Here is a 21,686-nt window from a genome sequence, read left to right on the forward strand (position 1 = left end):
CTGCTATCCTGTGAAGCCTCCCATTCATGATCTGGAGCAGCCACCAGGAGATATTGCAACGGGAATGGTCTAGAACATCTAGAACATCGAAGCAGAACAAATCTACGTTCCCCCAATATGATTGAGCAAGTCTAGTAGGACACACTGCACTCTTCTGCTTAAACTAGTTCAATGATGAGTACCACTCCCTAGTGTAAGCCAGCACCATTTTCTGTCTGATACATTAACAGTGCTTTTGAGAGTTTTTCCTACAGCAGCAGGGCAAAGAAATTTTAAGAGAGTAAATCACAGTTACAAATCCATGAAAAAAAAGACAGGTCAAGTACCTGAAAACAAAAGTAGTTAGAAACAAACAGCATCCACTTAAACAAAGAACTTAACAATGGTGTAGGAGAAAACCAAGTTTTCAATAGAGAAGCAGCAGCATTGTACTAGGAATACTTAATTCCCGTGTAACTTGGTTCCAGCACAGACTGGGATACAGATAATCACAAAATGTGCTAGTAAAAGTTTCAATCAGTACAGGTGGCCACTGGTATGACAAAGAAGTTGAACTATGCACAGAACATGCTCAAAAGCCAACTCTCATGCGCATTCAACACAGGAGCAGCCACGATTGATCCTAGGATGTACAATAACTATTAATACAACTTAAGGAAAACTTCTGATGTAGAAAAAGCCTCTAAAAATGAAATGTTTGGAAATTTGAAATTGTAATTATGAAACTTACATACTGTATTCTCTGTTAGTGTAACAATCTCCTCCAGCTTACAAAAAAAAACACAGAAAGAAGAGTACTGGCTTCCTTCTGAGATTTGTTGCTGCCTAAGTGTTTCCACTTGAAAGGGCTATTTAACAAAAAAAACAACAAAAAGCCAACCAACCAAAACAAACACTTCTGTTGTGGTGGTAAAGCATGTTATGAAACATACATTATACAAATAATTTTGCACCACTGAGGTTATTTTGGCTCACTAGAACTTGACTATTTGCACATATCTCACATTTACAAATCTTGTAAACTCGTTCAAATGAATTTTTAAAATTGCCTTAAGTCTATATCACTTCTTCGAAGGAAGAACAGACAGCTTCTGTTTTCTTGCATTTAAAAAAGAGAGAGAGAGAGAGAGAGAGAGAGAAACCATAAAACACTTCATTCCCTGCCTCCAGTTCAAAAGACTAAGGTAGAAAATTGAAAGGGAGATGAGGCACTTTGTTACAGCAGTGGACAATACATAAAGGAGATAACACAAATGCAACAGATGAATGACAGTATGTTGTACATAATCCTCAAAAAAAAAAGCAACCAAAAAACCCCCCAAAAACCAAAACAGCAAGGAAGCAATTTTAAAATCAGCATATAATCAGTGATGCTTCTAAATGGAAATAGACTTAAAGGTTTTAGTCCACAGACATCCTGCTATCAGGCATTTTACTAGATGTGTAAAAATTTTGGTTTCATAAGTTTTCACCACAACCTTTTCAAGCATTCTTTTTTCAGTTTTAACTTTGTAAACAGAAACAGAAGCAGGATGCCCTTCCTGGGAGTCGGTGGTCAGATGACAGCAGACTGTAAGGAAGCCAAGGAAGTTGTCCATCTAGGAAAACTTCAAAATTGCTTTAATTCCAGCTGAACAAGTCTGTCTACACCAAAATCAATCACTGTCCGATTCCTCTTTATACTTGGCTCTAATAGCTTGGCCATTCTGAAGTGGCATTTCTTCATAGTCACTCCTGTGAAACAGATACTTGTTAAAAATTCTGGACAGTCTTCAGATATTAAACAGGAAAGTTATAAACTATATTGAGGCATCAAACTGTTACTTGGGTAAGAAAGTGGTATCTGTTTTAATTCCTTGCTGGAGATCTGAACAATATATATGACTTGTCTCCAGAGGATGATGCATAATGAAAGTTATTCCGGTAACTACAAGCCACTCTTCACAAGGATTAGTATGGAAACAAGCTGGTACTACTGCTACTCATCTAACTAAACAAAGGCAAGCTCTCTCAGACAATGCATATAGCTAGCCTAGCACAGACTTGGTCAGGCTACTGCAGTATAAACCCCATCCTCACTGTTCCAGCCACTTCAGTGTCCTGGTGAAAACATCAGGGGCAGACAATGAGTTTGTTCGGTGTCTAGCACAGAGACACCTGACCTGGATGGGTTTTAAGTGCTGCTCTAATTCTCATATTACATAAATTCACACACATCCAGGAAGTTTTGCTGGATTTGATTATTCTTATTTCTGTAAGTGATGGACACTTAAGAAGAGCCATTCTCCTTCTCTGCAGCTTTTACAGATGAGCTGCCTCTTTGCTAACTCCACCTGACTCCTGCAATCCTTCCCAGTTTAAAAGGAAGTCCTCTCCTTTCATGTTTCTTGCTGCCTTCACTGCATGACCTACCAGCATCCTAATACTTAATCTTACCTGTTTGTATCAGTGTCATGGCAATCCCTTTTAGAAACCAAAAAAAGAAAAAACAAAATAACACGCATTGTCATTGCATTTTGGTTTCAAAATAAGGCTACGTTTCTATTCTTTAGGCAGAATACTTTCACCAACAACCTACAGAGCCTTCAGTTATTTAACGAATATGGAAAATAACTTTACAAAAATAACACATCAAAAGTAACTCTCCATAGGTGTTCTATAATCTTACCCATAAATCACATCATCATCTGAATCATTCAGCATAGAAAAAGCAGGATTGTCTTTCAACTGTGATTCTGGAAAATACAAATCAGGGTTAATTTAGTGAACTAAATATAGAAATGTGTCTGTACTTCTGATCCAACACTGAAGCAACAGATTCAACAACTTCCAAGACAGTCACAACTACAATTCAGCAAAACTCTATCCAAACAGGAATTCTTTCCTTTAAATTCTTCACCCTTCAAACATAACATCATGGTATTCTTAAGAGTTAAGGAGATGACATAATTATCTCATCTTATTTTTAGACAGATATTCTCCATTTTGTATAAGCGGATTTCTTCCCTTGTGCAGTTTCTTATGTCACATTATTTCACCCTGCACATAAAAGTATTAAGTAATATTTAATTATTCTTAATCATTATTCAAAAGTGCAGACTTCATTAACTTCTTGGTTATTTCTAAGCTACAAATACAGTAGAGCAAAGTTGTAATCCCTTGTATGCAAGTCAGTGATTAGCCAGTTATTTTACATCCTTGTCCCAGATGAAGGAAGGAGTTGTACCTTTATGGTGACATGAAAGGAAACACATACTTTCCATTGGCTATTTATGACAAATCCCTCTGCCTTGTTTAAAGACCTTAATTTCTTGCATAATCTGTGCTCCTTAACTGCAGTTCATAATTATACGCAAGTAAAATTCAATCCAGCAATTTGCCATAAGCATCTTTTTCCTGACAGCTTTTTACTTCCTTCTTGCAACCCAACAGGAAGTTTTTAACTTTATCCTCACCCAGCCATTTGTCTTGTCTTAATGGAAAACCAGCATTTTTCTCTAACAGTTCCATCCATCTTAACTCTAAAAGTTTAGAGAAAGCACCAGCTCCACTATTTAGTGCCTTGCCCCTGCACACTGCTCAGCATGCAAGTTGTGATTGGAGAGGGTGCCAGATAATCTCATCTAGGCTCCCTTTCACATGAAAGGTTGGACCAGATGATCTTTCCAGGTCCATTCCAACCTGAGCAGTTCTATGGTTCTGTATTTTAAACTCAATGCTTAAAGCAGAGAATGCACTCAGTATAAATATTTATTTTACAGAATGTTTAACTGCTTCACTCCTGCATCTCCAACAGCATGTTACCTGTTTCAGAGTCCAGTTTGCCAGCACGCCAACATATTAACCTTATTGTTAGAACAAAGTACAAATGAAGTATTGTTGCTCCTTAAGAATTGTCTGTGAGTCAGTGCAAAAGTTAGTGCCTTATAAGCAAATATTGTACTGACTATGAGCTAAGTCTGTAAGAATTCAAGTCTAGTCTAGCGTTCCTTCATCTTTCCAATACCAATTTTCTCAGGAGCAGTGCAGCTTCTGCTTATGTTACCTCAAAGCAATTGAAACAGTACCAAGACAACCAAAATATAAATGTTACACATTATCTGCTAATATGTCATCTCTTGTCATTTAAGGACAGATAATTGTTTACACTTACCATACAGCGCATTCTTTGAGGGGGAATACACGAAGGCTAGTGTGTAGAGATAAAAGTTCAATAAACCATAAAATGATAAGAACTCTGCTGGTAGTAAGTGTCAAGGATATTGCTCAATATAGGTCCATACATATTAACTTTGGAAACAAGACCCAAACCATATATAAGCTGTTTCAATGGAAAGAATGTTTACCTTCCTAAAGTTTAAGACCATGAATGGCTCAACAAAACAGCATGCTTTAAATTCCATGACAACTAATGTACTCAAGCTATTTGGAAGTAAAGCTCCTACTGAAGACAAAACTTTAACTTAACACAAGGAACACTTGCTGAGATAAGGTCTACTCTTGAGTGGTGGAGTGCATAGTAAATGGGATAGTTCTGCCTTCAGTGCTAAAAGAAAGCTGAGTAAAGGGGGTGTTCAGGTGGGGGTTTTTTGTTTGGTTTATTTTTAAAAAAGTTTTTGCTTGGCACAGCAATTGAGAAGGAAGGAGAAAGGACTATCTGTAGATAGAACTCTGAAGATGGCTTCTTGCCATCATTTTGGGAAAATACTAAAGGCTTTATATATTGTTTTCTACTAGCTCCCAACACATATCTAAACTTATAAGTAACCGGAGTAGATGCAGTCACACAGGCACATTCAGAAAATACAATGAACTAGGATCTCATGGTTAAGGTCCAGAAATACAAGTTGTAATCCTGTTGGCAACAGACATCATAAATAGTGTCTTTCAAGTCACTTAAATTCTCTGCTTTGACCTCTTCCACATGTAGACTTGGACCAATACACAAATGCACTTTCAGTGACTTCTAAACTATTAGTTTATCAAATATTTTGGTATGGCCCATGCCAAGGTATGCAGCAAACTGAATTCATGCAGCAAATGCAGCCAAATTTGTCACGGTCACTTGTTAAAATGACTTGAATGCAGGCATATCTAGGCCTTCATTCCTTTTGAAGAGTCTCAGCTGATAATCTTTACAAACAGCCATTGCAAAATGCTGACATGAAACCTCAGTCAAAATGGACTGAACTTCAAAAGCCCACCTAGAAGTCAAAGGTCTCAGTCCTTAGGTACATAAAATACCTTCTGCCTGAAAACAGATTAACATTCCTAGCTGAGCAGTATCACAACACAAGGATATAATTCTGATAGTGAGTTGACAGCTCAGCAACAAAGTTGTCCTGTAGAACTTGTGCTCCAAAGCGCAGGTAGAGTATAACAATGCTGTGGAAAAAAGTTAAAGCATATAGATGTACTGTGTCTTTAAACTGCAAAATTGAAATGGTCGCTTGATAGAAGAGGATATCAGAAAATAATTATGTTAACACGCTGACCTTTTATTTTAAGACATATCAGCTTTCATAGTTCTAAATTAAGCATCATTCTTTTGTGATTAAAAGTCAGTAGTTAACCGAGTAAAGTGGAACACCCTCTCTTTCACTGGTCTGTTTTCCTCAGATTTCATCCACTACAGACGATCCAAGAGTCAACAGCAATTTGAAATAAGCACTTGGTGTGGGGGAGACAGATATTAACAATAATCTAAGAAACTAATTCTAAACTTCTGCTTTAACTAGGTAAAGCTTACAAAGCTCCGAAAGAGGTGAATGGTGCACTGCGGACCACTGAACAGTACAGAGAACATCTCTGCTAAGTGAACATCTAAATCCTGCAGTGCATTGCTGTGGTAATGGAAATAATATAAAGTTAGCTCTAAAAGCCTCAAGAAGGATTAAAAAATTAAGAAATGCTTGCCATAACAATCATATTACAAGAAATTTCTCAGTTTCTTAGACAATTTTTTTATCAATAAAATGTATTCAAAGCCCTGGAAAAAAGGTTATGAAATTATGGTATTAAGAAATGCACTTTGAAAAGCCTTACCTAATGACAAGCACTACAAAGGTTAATGCAGTCAAGAATTTTAACCTGAGATCTGAAAAAAAATTGAGAAAAGTTGTTATTAGTGAATTTACTCCTACACCTAGAAGAAACAAGCCTGTCTGGAGAAGAATCAAAATAAATATTCCTTACCAACATAAGGCATGTTACGCAGTTCTGAGCATGCCCTCACTATCAGGAACAAAAGGTAGAGAACATATGTGGTTGCCACCACAAGGAAGAAGATTTTCATCCCCTATAAGAAGAGTGTTAGTTTTTATTATTTAACAAGATTTGGTCTATTCCTTCTTCCCTCAGTAGAAATCATTATTTCTCAAAGCACAACACAGAATGGTCCATTTATTCAGAGAAAGTAGGCTCATGAAAGGAAGCATGAAACAACAATGGCTATACATCAGGTTTTTTGGGGAATGTAAAGAAAGGATGTTTAATAGAAATCATAATTTAGCTCACTGAGTTCAGAGTGAGCTGAATGTCAATGATTTTCTAAAAACACAGGTCCTAAGAACAATACAAGAACCCATATAAATCGTACCTTCCTTTACAACAAGAAAGTCTGAAATTTACTAGGGCAGAGGATCTTGGCAGGATTGAAGATGTACGAAACTGACTTAAGAGGCTTAAAAATTTTTCTTTCAATCCCAACAGTCATGAGTCTGTGACTAAACTTGTGGTGTTGAGTCTCCGGATTTGCAAGACAATTTACTCTTCTCACTGGGATGGAGCTCAATATGGCCTATGCATGATCTACAGCAAAACTAAAAGTGTCCTAGTCAGAATAAGACTATCTGACCAGTGTGTGCTATTTTCTAAATTGTGTTATAGATTTTAATAGAAGAACAAACCCCACCTCCTTGTATTGCCTAACTCCACCTGATAATTTAATAGCAAGAAAAGATTTCTGACTTACCTGGAAATTACCTGTGTCAACCCTGTATTGATATGTAGGATCATGTACTTCATTAACCCTAGAAAAGATTAAAAGTGAAAAAGTGGTATTTACACCATTACAAAAGACAAGGTCAAAAAGCCATACTGACCAAGAAACCCGCTAACAAATAAAAGGTTTAAAGTTGCTTTACAGAGTTTATACCTCAAGGTTTTGGCTGTATAAATTGGTGCAATGCCATTGATTCCGATGGAGTCATGAATATCTACAGTACATGACATACTCCTTCTTCCCAAACCCAATTTAAGGAATATGGAGGATTTTAGTTGCAAGCATGTCTAATCTCCCCCCTTATTTTTTAGAAAACATATAATCTTGTAAATTTCTACAGGCCTTCAGGATTTAATGTTTAAATTTTATTCTTGGTGATAAGAATTATACTTAAGAAATAATTGAGGTATAATCCCTTCCTTCACAGCAATTCTGCTGATAGGGCATTAGCACATTAGCATGAGCATTTCCTGCAACTGCACTACTTTCAACAATGTACAACAGCATGGAGAAGGTTAGGAGGCATCTTCCTTGTGAGAAATAAAATAAGAGGCAAACACTTGAGACCAAAACGGTTTAGAAACTACAAATGTATCAAAACTGAGGAAGTTTTCTGAGTGGGGAATAGTGACACCTTTATGCTAACACAACAAACTTGAAAAAAGAGAAACACTAAAGCAAGCCAAAGGACTGAGTTTTGAGCAGAGAGAGCATAGTTTGACTAAGCAGAGTCAATACCAGTTGTGCAGGTTTAATAGTTGAGAAAGTTTGGTCAAACTGTGTAACAGTTACCTACAGAGAAACTGTTGCTTCAAATACAGGAAGCTAATTGGGACATAGTGCTAGAGGAGTATTGTAGGGAGCCATAAAATATTGCCAAATAGTGATTTCTAGATCTCACTCAGGTTTATGAAATTATGGACTACCAGATCATCCACGGGGAACACTGTTTGCAAATCAGTTTGCAAAACAGAAAGATGTAAGAATTTGAACTCCATTCCTGTATCACAATCAGAGCATCAAGAAACAGACACCACTAATTAAAAACAATCTTACTCTTGAACACTCTCAGCTCATTACTTTTGCATTATATTTTAAATGCCTTACGTTTGCCATATTCCCAGTGTAACAGAGGCCAGCCACAACAGTCCGACAATAAAGAATTTGGGCAGATAGAAAGTTAAGCACTTCCTTTCCCCCTGTTGAGAAAACAATAGCGTGGTGAAGGAGTGAACCCACATTCATTCATTTTTGTCAGAATAAAGTAACTATCATCTTTGTTTTGTTCAACATGAACTAGATTAAGAGGCTCACCTTCTGTATTTTTAACCTGCACAGGTGATTACAGAAGACATAAAATTCTATCATCATTTGTGTTAATAAGATGCACTAGATTTGGAGCATCCTCTTTATAAGGTCCCACATATTTCACTGATACTACAAATATAGGAATATGCTCCAGAATTTATATTTATCTTATGCAGTGTTTTAAAGTGGTTTAAAAAACAATCAACCACCATATATAACAACCCTTCATGCAAGAACAAAGCACAATGGCATCATAATTCCGAAGACTATCTCACAATAGTTTAGAGTGGACTATCCCATCTATCTCATTTAGTCATGGCAGCCTCACGAAAATCTACTTCACCAGAAATCATTTTATCTCCAAACCTTCATGTGTCACATTGTACTTTAAGAATAAATTAAATTATTAAAAATGTAGTTTCATTTTTGTGACCTTTTGAGAGAACTGAAAAAACAAGTACTGCCTTCTCAATAAGCAGTAGAAATGTTGCACCCTTACCTGTACTCTTATGCCGTGGTAGACACAAAGCCAGAACAGCAACAGTGCACACAGAAACAGTGACTGAAATAGGTCATCCAGCATTCCAGGAAACCAGCTGTTCACCAGAAAAGAAAGGGGGAAAAATGGATCTGCAACAAAATAAGAAACAACAGTTAAACAGAGAAGAAAAAGCAGACTTTTCCATTATGAAAAGTAAAGCAGAATGTATTTTGAGAGGAACAAGAACCCCTAGATTTTCCAAATTATACCAGTAAATGAAATTGAAGTTTGCTGTATCTTAAAGCAAGTTACAAAGAAAATGGTGCCTCCAGCAGCAATCCTCTGTGATGTAGCAACAGTCTGAAATGGTCGACAACATTTCTAGAAGATTTCAGGTTTTATTAGACTTTCTAATAAACCACTCTTCTTGCTGATGACGTAAAAATTATTATGGAATGACTGAAAGGCAAGTATCCTTCTGGTACTGCCAGAGAATGCTAGAATTTGATGTGGTTTCCTGGACTAAAAGTAGCCTCTAGTTTTAACTAAAGTGCGAGTATCTGAAAGATGAAGAAGACTTAGCAAACAAACACAGAAATTGCATTTACATGTCACGATATGAAAGGTTCATTATGGTTGGAGCCACCTATTCCAATTAAAGCTTTAAAGAAACAGAGATGACATTCATGCGACTGAAAAGAATGAAACCCACCTACTCATTATGCCCTTGAATTTGATACACTTAAAAAGGGTTGGTTTTTTTTTTAAATTAGTTTTCTGAAGCCTTATAAACAGCTGCTTATAAAATCAAGGTCAAATTCCATTTTGCTTTCTCCCTCTCTTTTGCTCTCTTTTATTTCTTTTTTTTTTTTTTTTCCTTAAAAAGGAGCTTTTCTAAAAATTCCAGAATACAAGTACCATTGTAAAGTAGCAGGAGGGGAAGGAGGATGGACATCCATTTCTGTTCAATACCCCAGTCTCTCATGGAGAATTTCCGCAGGGAATGTGCAAACAGACACTATAAAACAACAACAAAAATTTGTAAGGAAGGAATACAGCCTTAATGGTTTTACCAGAGTAAAGAGATAACAGAGCACATTGGAAACGCTACTTCATCAGGTCTTTGCCACTGAGAACATTGTAAAACAGGAACCACATCTCCTAGCTTCTACTTCTGCTTCAAGTTTGCTGGCTTACCCCAATGCAAATTACTTAATCTCTCAAGCAAACTGAGAGGAAACCAGCTGGTACCACACCAATCAACAATGTGTGAAAAAACATTGCCTAATTACTGGTCACACACTATCAACAACTTCCACGTAAACTCACTTTAAAAAACAAACAGATTTGATATCACATTTACAGTTACCTGCTGAGTGACATCATCTACGTGAGAAAAATGCTATGCAAGCGTTCAGTGCTTTAGTGTCCTTACTCTGAAAATTCTATATTTTAGATTTTATGTTAGGTTTTTTTTCCAAACACTTCTTTTCCAGGGGCCAAACCAGGTTGGAGGGGAGATATAATCTAAATTGCTGCATAATTTAGGTTGTAAGGGACCTCTGGAGGTCATCTGGCCCATCCTCAGACTCAAAGCAGTGATGACTTTAAAGTTAGATCAAGTTCATATTCAACAGAGTTTTGCTCATTTTCAGGGACAGTAAGCCCACACTTTGGGCATCCTATTCCAATGTCTGAGCCTACAAAAAAAAATTTGTGCACTACAAAAAAAAAAATTTCTAGCATCTAATCACAATTCCTTTGTTTAAGCAAAATTCTTTCTGTTCAATTCAAAATCAGAGTTTAGAAAAACAAGTTTTCCCATTTATTCTATTTTCTTAATGTCCCTTCAATACCACTTGTAAAAATATAAAAGCAGCAACTACATAAGTATTTTAGAAACACTTTTTACAGCCATTCAGTGATATCACAACCCTACTGCCTGGGGTTAAGTTACTAAAAACAGCACTATAGAGCAGTGTTATCACCTGCCTACAATAATATACTCCAGAAAAACTGAAACAAAATCTTACCGTGACCATAAAAGTGAGAACTACAAAGACAAACCGGAACCATATTTCCACTTGTGAAAAAGTTGGATTGTAGGTCTTCCACTACAAGAAAACAGAAGAAAAATAGCCCAGTGAGCAATGTTTTGACAGGGTACATACAACATCAATAATTAGCACTTTCTGCAGATGCTGTCTCTGGCTTTTCAAACTTTGAAGATATAACCAATTCCACCGTGTCACCATAGAAAGACAAAGATGAAGTCATACCCATAGGACTATCTGATTAAAAGATAACCAAAACAGCCTAATATCCTTGCTTCTCTTTTTTAAAACTTAGAATTAAAATTATATGCAGAGAATTCCATTATACAAAAGGCAATCTATAATTTCAACTGAGATCACCATAAACCATTGTAATAATGAAATAAATTGGCAATTTTAGCTGCTGCAGGAAAGCAAGGCTTTGGGGTTGGGTTTTTTGGTTTTGCACACAAGTCTGCCTTAAATGCAGCCTGCAAAGCTGTGGCAAATAAACTGCACAAGTATAAATGCTCCAACTCTTTGTCCTGTTTGAAATCTGGATCTAAGCAAAGGGTTTGTGAGTTTGGGGGTTTTCTTCCCCTTAGAGCTTATATTTAATGATGTGCTTTATGCACTAGAATATTACAAATATTAATATTCAGGAAATACATTTAGTATATAAAAAACACTTTTGCTTTACAGTAAGATTTTTGCTTGCTACCTGCTCTGATTTACTGAGTGTTGCAGAGTTAGAATACATCATAGTAATCTGTATGGTAAATTTGTTTTAGTTCCATTTTCTCCCAATGCAAATGTTTCTAAATTTCTTTCTGGAGCCAGTCAGCATACACTGATGATGTAACTGGTTTATAAGCAATCTTTAACACTATGAACTGAGCTAGTTATTTCACTGGGGATTATTTTAGTGAATTATTTCATTAGCCTGCTTATTTGAGATTAATAAAAATTTTTCTCTTCCTTATAAGCACAGTAAAAAAAACAAATCTTGATTTTTCTTTGAGTTTGAGAAATCTTTCTGGCCCACGCTTCTGCAAAGTCTGGAAAAATCTTCCTAATTTAGATACGCCTCCTGGAAAGGCTGAAGAGGATACCATGCTTTAGAGAGGCAACACCTCTATAAGCAAATGCAGAAAACTGGATGTTCTAGTCTAGCTTGCCTACTGTTAAAAATATCTCCCAGGAATTAGACTAAATTCATCTGTTCCAGAAAGCAGCATTAGCAGTTCTGAAAGAAAAATCTTTCCTTACAGAGTTAAAAAATGTGGTCTAGACCCATATTGACAGCAAATGCCATAATAGCAGATTTCTACAGCATTAGTAATTAAAGATACTTCTTTTGCTAGTATAAAACTTTATACTTACTGTGAAAGTAATATTCTGGATGGTGTATGTTAACTTATTTAGATCTTCAAAGGTAACAAATATGTTGTACTGAGTGTAGTTCAGGTAGCCGAGGTGAGCAACAATGATTTCACTGCATTTCTGTGAACACACAGAGTGAAGAATAGTATGTAAAAGCCTTCAATTCATTCTAGATTATGCACTCTTAGTATAGGTTGGAGAATTTGTTTCTAAATGGTCAGATATTTATATTTATTATATACCTTACCAATCTCGATCAGTCAGAATAAGACTCAAACAAGACCCACAAATAAAGAATTTCTTGAAAGATACCAGACAAAGCAGAAAAAACTGATAAAGTCAGTCAGCAGGATCAAAGGTTGAACTGATAAACAAGGCTAGCTTTTCACTTAGGATGATGAAAGCAACTGCTTGCAGCACCAGGAAGGATCTCAATAACTGTGTCAGTCAAGCTCTAGGTCATTGGATTGTGAGATGGGGCTACCTTGTACTAACTCATTTCTAAAAGTTAACAGGAGGAAAGAGGAAACCCAAGCATATCTTGATGTCCAGATGGAGATCGATGACAAGCGGTGTTCCTCAGGGGTCCCTATTGGGACCAGTAGTGTTTAATATCTTCATCAACACCATCGTGAGATCAAGTGCACCCTCAGCAAGTTTGAGATGTCAGCACAGGAAAGACATGGACCTGTTGGAGCGGGTCCAGAGGAGGGACACAAAAATGATTAGAGGGATGGAACACCTCTCCTATGAAGAAAGGCTGAGAGAGTTGGGGTTGTTCAGCCTGGAGAAGAGAAGGCTCCGGGGAGACCTCATTACAACCTTTTAATATATAAAGATGGTCTATAAGAAAGACAGGGACAAATTTTTACCAGGGCCTTTAGCAATAGGACAAGGGGTGAGGGCATTAAACTAAAAGGGGGCAGATTTAGACTAGATATAAGGAAGAATTTTTTTACAATGAGGGTGGTGAGACACTGGAACAGGTTGCCCAGAGAGGTGGTAGAAGCCCCATCCCTGGAAACATTCAGGGTCAGGCTGGACGGGGCTCTGAGCAACCTGATCTAGTTGAAGATGTCCCTGCTCACTGCAGGAGGGGGTTGGACTGGATGACCTTTAAGCGTCCATTCCAACCCAAACCTTTCTATGATTTTGCTCTCTTCGCTGTATGTAAATAAATCTAATGGAATGCTGTTCATTAATTTCTGCAGATTTCATGTATATATATATGTATATATATAAAAAGAAAACATTTTATTTAACTTATGTGCTTATCACAAAAAAATTCAACTATGCCCTTCCTAAAAGACTTGCATCTGAAGAAGTTGTTTTGGATGTCTCTAAGCTTAAAAATTTAAGTGAAAATTATACTAAAAACTCAAAACCTTAAAAATTTCTTCACAGGTGGCAAGAAATTTCTTTTTCAGAACACAAATGCCAGCTGATTTCAACTCTGCTAGGTGTTGGAGGAGAATTTTTCTCTCTTCTGGAGCCCTATACTACAATATTCCTTTCTTCACTACGGCTAAATCTGATTAGGTGACTAAGCAGGACACACTGCTTTGCTGGCAGAGAGCTACTTAACAGGAAAGAGAGGTCTTCAAGGGGTAATAGACACAAGTCATAGAAGGAAGCAGAAAAAGATGTATAGGCAGGTATCTTGCTCAGCAATACTAGCTAGGCTGCAATTATAAATAAAACTATACTCCAGGGTCCTCCTGAGACATGCTTAACAGATAGATTCTTCTCATTTGCAATGCAATGTAACATGCACACAAATAGATGTAAAGAAAATGCACTGCATCAGAGTTTTGTTTAAGCAGGCACATACTTGAGCACAAGTGAGTAATCTTGTCCGATTGTGAAGCTGATTATTGACATACGGTGTGCTTCCATCCTTCACCACTCCAAGTACTTTAACTGTCATAGTAACATTCTTTTTGAGGGATCCTGTAATTAAAAGGGAAAACATTAAGCTATTGCTACATGCAGAAATGAAATCTCAAACAGAGTTCCAAATATAGTTTAAAACATATACAATAACCAAAGATTACTCGAAGTTATTCACCTATACTTTACTGGAGGAGGTGTCCACTATATTAATAAAAAAACCACTAAACTTTTTACTTACATACTTAGGCACTAAGTCACAAATACCCTCTACTGAATCTTGACAGATTAACAATTACTAACACAGTATTTCACACATATTTATAGGGAAGTTTTATTGAAAAATTAATACCATTACAATCTACACACGTAATTCCCCCCCAAAGTGAAGGAAGAAAGATACAGATTCTCTAGATATTACTGCTTGCACAGAAACAACAAACAACTTATCCCATATACCTGTTGCTTCTGGTTCTCAAGGTCAGTGTTGTCCATGTCTTTACTGGGGGCAGGGGGTGGAGGGGGAGAAACTGTATCAGAGGAAAAACCCACCAACCATGGCCAGAAAGCAACAGATCATGTATGTGACAGATGAAATTAAAGATACAACATACAGGTCGCCATAGAAGTTTCCTTAGAATTAGGTAAAATTCCTACCATCGTGCTGATCCAACTCAACTACACAGGTCAGCCACAGCTGCTGATTGTAAGTAGACAGTGGTGGTGAACTTAAATTAAATGGCTTCAGCTGTAAAAAAACCCACAAAGTCAGCACCAGCCATTATTCTGTTACATGACATATCTGCAGTTACAATGATGAAAGGCACGTTAATTATGTTTGTGACAATATTTTTGGGAATAGATTTAATATGTGCCACTCTGTGGGCAGCTCAAATATAAGTCTTCCAGAGAAGTAGCTTAAACAGCACATACATTTTGTACAGCACTGAAGTAAGGAAAGGTACAACTACTTAAAGCACATAAAAGCAGCAGCAATAAAACAAAAAAGTTCAGATATGGAAAACAAAATCCTAAGACCCTGCCTAGAAATAAAAAGTTCTAGCACTTTACATCAGAAGTCAGGTTTGTGACCCCTCATCAGCTGCACAGTTTCCACAGAATCACAGAATGGTTTGGGTTGGAAGGGACCTTAAAGATCATCCAGTTCCAACCCCCCTGCCATCAGCAGGGACACCTTCCACTAGACCAGGTTGCTCAAAGCCTCATCCAGCCTGGCCTTAAACACTTCCAGGGAGGGGGCATCCACAGCTTCTCTGGGCAACCTGTTCCAGTGTCTCATCCTCACAATAAAGGATTTTTTCCTAATGTCTAATCTAAACCTCCCCTCTTTCAGTTTAAAGCCATTTCCCTTTGTTCTGTCACTCCCTGCCCTTGTAAAAAGTCCCTCCCCAGCTTTCCTGTAGGCCCTTTTTCTTTTAAACCTGTTCAACTATAATTACGAAAACAACAATTCTTCCACCGGGTTTTCTAAAAAACACACATTATCATCAAGAGATAAAACCTATATACAGGAAAAATTTTTCTTATTTGATATAAAAATATGCTTTAAAAAAAAAACCACCCATAACAGTACCAATCTAAACATACACAGGTGACTAGTAGACCAAAAAAAGAAATGTTCCAGTATATTTAAACAAAATTTGCTTTTAAAAAAAATCAAAACAAAAACAAAACCTTTTTTAGCACTTTCACAAAAATGACTTTAGATATTAGGTTGACAGCAAAAAGCTAGACAGAAATAAAAATGCAAGAACTGAGAACCAAAATATGAAACTTTCAAGAAAATGAATGTGAAGGTTCATGTTAGGAAGCCAGATGCCATGTCTTGGTCACATGACAGTGAGCAATTAATAAGAAAAAGAAATATTCCTTCCCAGCTGATAGAAAGGAAGCTCACAAGAGGAATATCATTAGTTGCCACCAAGAACATTGTTTTTCAGTTTATGTTCTCAATTTCTCCTTCTGGACCACCGACAAGAATCAACAACATGAACTCAGCGTGGAATCCTATCAACATTCAAGTGTTATTTTATCAGAAAATACTGTGGAGAAACATCACAGAATTCTCTACCTTACCTGCTCACAAAAGTCAGAGACTAGAAACTGCTGTTGGGCCACTCATGAAATAACACAGTGGTAGTACAATACTGCACATTCATTTTCAAACTGGAAAGCACCATGTGGCAAAGAAGTTTTCCAGTAAAAATCAAAATACTTAAAATAATTTGGGGGAAGGAGGAGAATGTTTAACATTACTGATATCAAATAACGTCATTAATGTCATCCAACAATATTAATTAACTCTTACCTTTAGGCTGTTATTTAAGTCAGTTCTTGCTACAGAAGTTTCAATTACATTAGGACCTACACAATATATAAGAAGGAAGAAAGAAAACAGTATTGAAGTATATGTATTACTGATAAGTAATGACATAAATACACAGTCTCAAAAGACTGTACGAAATACCTCCTTGCAAAGCAGGTAAATAGTATCCCACTTTCCAGATGTTTAAGCTGAAGGGTAAATCACTGAGACATTTCAATATAATTAATAAACTTGGCCTGAACATTCCTTTAAGCCTCTCTACCACAGTCTTTCTAGGCATGATTAAATAGGAAGTAAGCTGTAAATCCAGAATTCCATGTCATAAGCCCTGCCTGTGTACTCTAAGCGACTACAACAAATCACACGGTATTTTTCCCAAGCTAAGCTGTACACAGCAGTCATGACAATACTCAGCTACAGAAAAAGCTAGCTAAGCTCGGGGGGCACTGTTCTTACAGCAACTTGAAGCTCAACAAGGGCTGCAAAAAGCACCTGACAAAACTGTAAAGTTTCTATGGCCAAACTGCTACCATTATCTGAGTTACACAGAGCACCGTGTCCACAATGCATCGCACTCAGGGCTCAGGCACCAGGGCAAACACAGCCCATTGTACCTGAGCGCGTGACGCTGGTGCCTTTTTACGTACGTGTAGTGCACCTGCTTGTACAATCACAGTGACGGCACCTTCTGGCTGGTGCTGGGTGGTCTGTTCAAGCCAAGATACCCACGTGTTTGTCTGGGAACAGTTCTCAGCCTACGCAGATTGTGCCCCTCCTTTCCTATAGAAATCTGGGGCTATAATATATTATGTATATCATCACACAAATAAACATAGTTGCATAAAAGTTCTATAAACAGTTTCTCATAAAAGAGACAATCTATTTAATCAATGGAGTTTCATGTCCAACTGTAGTGGGAGATGTTCAGCTCACCACCAGACTTTTCATGTAACCATTCCTCCAATCATTCTGGACACGGACACACACACACCTAACCATGTACTGATCAACTGCACCCATCCACTCACACCCTACCTCTACTTCTGTATGCAGTAAATAGGAAGCAATCAAATCACAACTTATGTTAAAAGAGACCTCCAGAGGTCATCTAGTTCATCCTCTTGTTTAATTAGATTAGGTTGCTCAGGGCTGTGTCCAGTCAAGTCTTGAACATCTCCAAAGACAGAGACTCCCACAACCTCCCTGGGCAACCTGTTCCAGTATTTAACCATCATTAAATACAGTAAGAAAAAAATTCCTAATATCTAACTGGAATTTCTTGTGGTCCAGCTTTGTGTCTGTTGCCTCTCACCCTATCACCAGGCACCTCCGAGAAGAGTCTAGCCCTATCTCCCGTGTATCCTCTGATAAGGTTGCTGTAGACAGTGGTCAGGTTTCACCTGAGCCTTCTTAGGTATGTAAGAACACACGCTAATTGGGAGAAGAGGAATGCATGCATGTATGTACACACACACAGAAGTATGTACTCATGCATATGTACATACACAGAAGTATGTACTCATGCATATGTACATACACAAAGAACTAAACCACAAAAATGAAAGGGAGGAGTAGGGAAAGGTCAGTATCTATATACTGGGGTAGGAACAAACATAGAGGAGATGCACACCAGGTAGGGACTCAGGCAGGACATACATGGGTGTATTTGGGACTCTAGGGGCTTCCCAGCCACAGTAAGATTTCTCTGTCCAAACGCTCTCCCCTTACATACTGGGTCTGGCAGTTTAATGTAATTTATTAATCTTCAAAACGTGGTTTTTCAGCCACAAACTCGGTATTAAAAAAATTATGCAAGAAAAGCAGTTTTTCACTAAGACCACAGACTTCAAAGTTACTACAGAGGAACAATGGAAAAGAAGGAAATTTATAAATGAGCAACATGAGATCATTCTGTGCAAGAAATATTTTAGGTCAGCTGTCATTACAGCTCTAAACATGCAGCACTGCTTGGGTTTCTATAACCACTCCAATTACAACATTCACTATCTTAAAGACTTTAAATGGAAAAAATGAAGAATTTCACCCACCACACTCAAAGCTTCATACTAGAATTACAGTTCAGCTTCACTAACAGCCCCCACTATAAAGTCAGTTCTGCATCACTGAAGTTTTCAGTTCCCAAGTACCTGCATCAGGCAGATTTTTGGAAGGCATTTCCACGTCAAACAGCATAATTAAATTTCAGTAAGTGCTCGCAGTTGATAAGTCATATTTCAGTAATTAAGGCTTAACAAAAACAATAGAAAGAGCCTTTTTTAAAAGTTGTTTTGTTTTTTTTTTTTAACAGAAGATATGAACCAATATTGGGGCAGAGAGATGATAGTCCCAGTTTTTAAAAGCCACAACCAAGAAAATAATGAGGTTCTACTGCTATAACTGCTGCTTCTCTAGCAAGCAATATATTAAAGCTTTTAAAAGCAACTGAGCAAAACGATGCTGTGGTCATATTATTAAAAAATGGTGACTGAATTACATTGTTATTGTTTTTCTTTTAGTCTTGCTCAGTTAACAGGATCACATCTGAAAGCAAAGAACCACCCTGAGGTTGTGAACAGGAAAACTGCACAGGTACAGCAAATAAGCTCTGCACCTTGTATTTTCCTTGCACTTGTCTCACTCCAAAGATAAGACAGGCCCATTGGGAAAAGAGAAAGAAAGTGAGTGTAACTTGGGAAAAAAGAAACCAAGTGTGCATCTGTCTATCCTGGGTTACAAGAACTGAAGAGCAACAGCCACTTCAAATTACACTGTCCTTTTTCCTCACATGAGAAGCGAGGCTTCTGCTTGGCTTCCCAAACTGCAGAGAGAGATGGTGAGTATGGGCAATGACATATTCAAGTAGCACAGAAAATATGGATGTGTCTCCCACTTTCGCATTTACTCAGTGGGTCTGGTGAGTTTTTCTCAGACTGCACCCTTTAACAAGGGAGGACTCTATTGTTAGTGCCCCTCCCTCTATTCACAGGAAGCAAGGAGCTGTCAACAAAAGCCACAAAAAACATCACAGTAAGTGTTCAGTGGGTCTCCTCCCAAGGTAAACAGCATTCTCTAAAAATAATTAAGTTATAATAATGAACTGTGTTCATGCTTTGTCACCAAAACTATCCAGCAAATTCATCTTACAAGGTCAAGAATCCCACAGCCATGTCAGTTCCTGAAGGGGATGACAGGCGAGCCCTGGGACCCCAGCAGGGTGCAGATGACCAAGCACTGCTAACAGCAGCCAAGTCCCCTGGACCAAAGGCAACCACATCATCAGGTCACTGTGCACACAGATGCAATGTGACACACCAACACAGCTCTCTTTCAGGTTCTGCTACCAATTAAGAATGAAATGCCAGTTTTCTCTCCCAGGAGCGCTGCTTTTTGCCTAGTCTTAAGTAAAACAACTTTACTGTACTCCTTGCAGCTGGACAGTATAAATACACCCTGTAAATATGGTTCACTTTTTAAGCCAAATAGCCAAATGACACTAAATTAAGTAATTCCAGGTTTTTTTTCCTTTATCATTCATATAAAATGCATTTTTGTAAATGTATTTATATGGTACTTTAGTGGCCAAATAATGCCCCTCAACATCCTTAGGCAAGTCACAGGAATATCAGTGGTTACCCTTTATGAACTGAAAGTCTGTTTGGACCTTAGGCTGCTACAATAAATCAAACAGCAGGAAAGAAGGTTTTATTTCCCAGGCAAATTTTATTACTGAATGCTATGATGAAGAATGTACTGCCTACAAGGCACAGATGGGCACAAGAAGCCCAAACAGCTGCCTCCAATTAACCCTCACTTCTTTCCAAGGCAGGCAGGAGCAGATGAGTCCCAGGCCTGGGCAGCCTGCCTCATTCTAAAGGAAATGAAGGACAGAGCAGAGGTAGAGACAACCCTACAGACAGGTCAAGAGCTGTCAGAGAGCAGCACAGGAAAACATGCTGGGTGACGTGGAAATGAGCAGTAAAGTAAGGGGAGGTGGTACCATCCTTAAATAATTCTTACACGGCGGGTGGGTTGCTTAATGAGTACAAATCCCTCCCTTCCCCTCCCCCTGTCTGTCACTTAACTTCTGTCTTGACAAAGCTACCCTGACAGCAGAGTATCAGCTTATTAACACTGCACTGACAGCACGCTGACTTCTTTTCCAAGTACGTTTGAGACCTGGAAAAGCTCTTTACACGAAATACAGAGGGCTCCCACACTTTCCATCTGCCTCATGACACTCTGCATCTTTGTCAATCAGACTTCCACAAATCTCTCTGATCTCCAGGATAAGTATCCAGGCACTAAGGGCTCCCAGATCACGTCATGACTCCTACAATGGTCTCTGAAACCAGAGACCTAAGCTCATATGTCTTCGACAAGAGAAGTTCACATTTTTACATTACTAAAATATTTCATATTCAGTGGCATTTACCAACCAAACATTTAGAAGGCTTTACAAACAGTTATCAACTTCCTCACAGGAAATTACATATTAGCACCACCATTTTACAGATTGAAATACAAAGAAGAAAATTAATGGAGCAGTCTGCTGAAAAATCATACTACGATGAAGCTGGGTTTGTTTTACTTTACTGACTCTCCCCTGCAAAGCAGCTGCAAACACAAAATCTGTGTAGGTAGTACTCCTATGAAAAAATGAGATGGAAGAAACACTTCCCCTGCTCTGTCAGAAATAATGCCTCCTCAGACATCTCAGGGGCAGTAAGCTCATTAGCATTTAAATACATCTGTAAATACCAACAGGTTTAGACGAAGCACACAAGAACTGTAATCTTTTAAAAAGACAACATCCTTACCTGCTATTCCTATGAAGACTGTCAAACCAAAGCAAACAAAGAATACTACAAAGACGAGGACAAAATGCCGCTTGGACAGCGTATATAATCGCATCGGTGCCAGCCTACAGGAAGCAAAAGAAAGCACAGAATTAGCTGTCGGTCATATTTCTAAAGGGGGGAAAATAATTAGACCCCATTCATTCCTCCACAAAGAAAATTAAACCAAACTCTAAGTAACATGTAACACTAAAAAAAAAAAAAATAATGCTGCTTTATAGAGCAAGGATAACTACTAGGAATTATTAGACATATGTATGTGCACGCACATCCATGCCCCAAAGTCTACAAACTTTGCCCATTCCTTTTATGCTAGAGTCTTCTATTGTCCTAAGACTGGAGCAAGAGAAAGCATTTCTTAGAGGGAGAAAAAGTTACAATATTT

At 37.8% G+C, this 21,686-nt stretch overlaps 1 protein-coding gene across 1 annotated transcript; it reads right to left on the reverse strand.

Moving 5' to 3' along the window:
* Positions 1-1,655: 1,655 nt before the first annotated feature.
* TMEM181 (transmembrane protein 181) lies at positions 1,656-21,366 on the reverse strand (the record flags this gene model as incomplete). The annotated part of the gene is made up of 17 exons (XM_029087259.1): positions 1,656-1,734; positions 2,437-2,463; positions 2,669-2,735; positions 4,154-4,243; positions 5,303-5,385; positions 6,046-6,097; positions 6,196-6,298; positions 6,974-7,031; positions 8,111-8,202; positions 8,811-8,941; positions 9,711-9,810; positions 10,826-10,906; positions 12,209-12,328; positions 14,040-14,158; positions 14,756-14,846; positions 16,428-16,483; positions 21,263-21,366. Coding segments are annotated over 17 exons (1,453 nt in total), but the record flags the coding sequence as incomplete, so codon positions are not given.
* Positions 21,367-21,686: the final 320 nt, after the last annotated feature.

The sequence above is a fragment of the Antrostomus carolinensis genome, unplaced genomic scaffold (genome assembly GCF_000700745.2).
Source record: "Antrostomus carolinensis isolate BGI_N321 unplaced genomic scaffold, ASM70074v2 scaffold221, whole genome shotgun sequence".
In the NCBI taxonomy this organism is placed as follows: domain Eukaryota; kingdom Metazoa; phylum Chordata; class Aves; order Caprimulgiformes; family Caprimulgidae; genus Antrostomus; species Antrostomus carolinensis.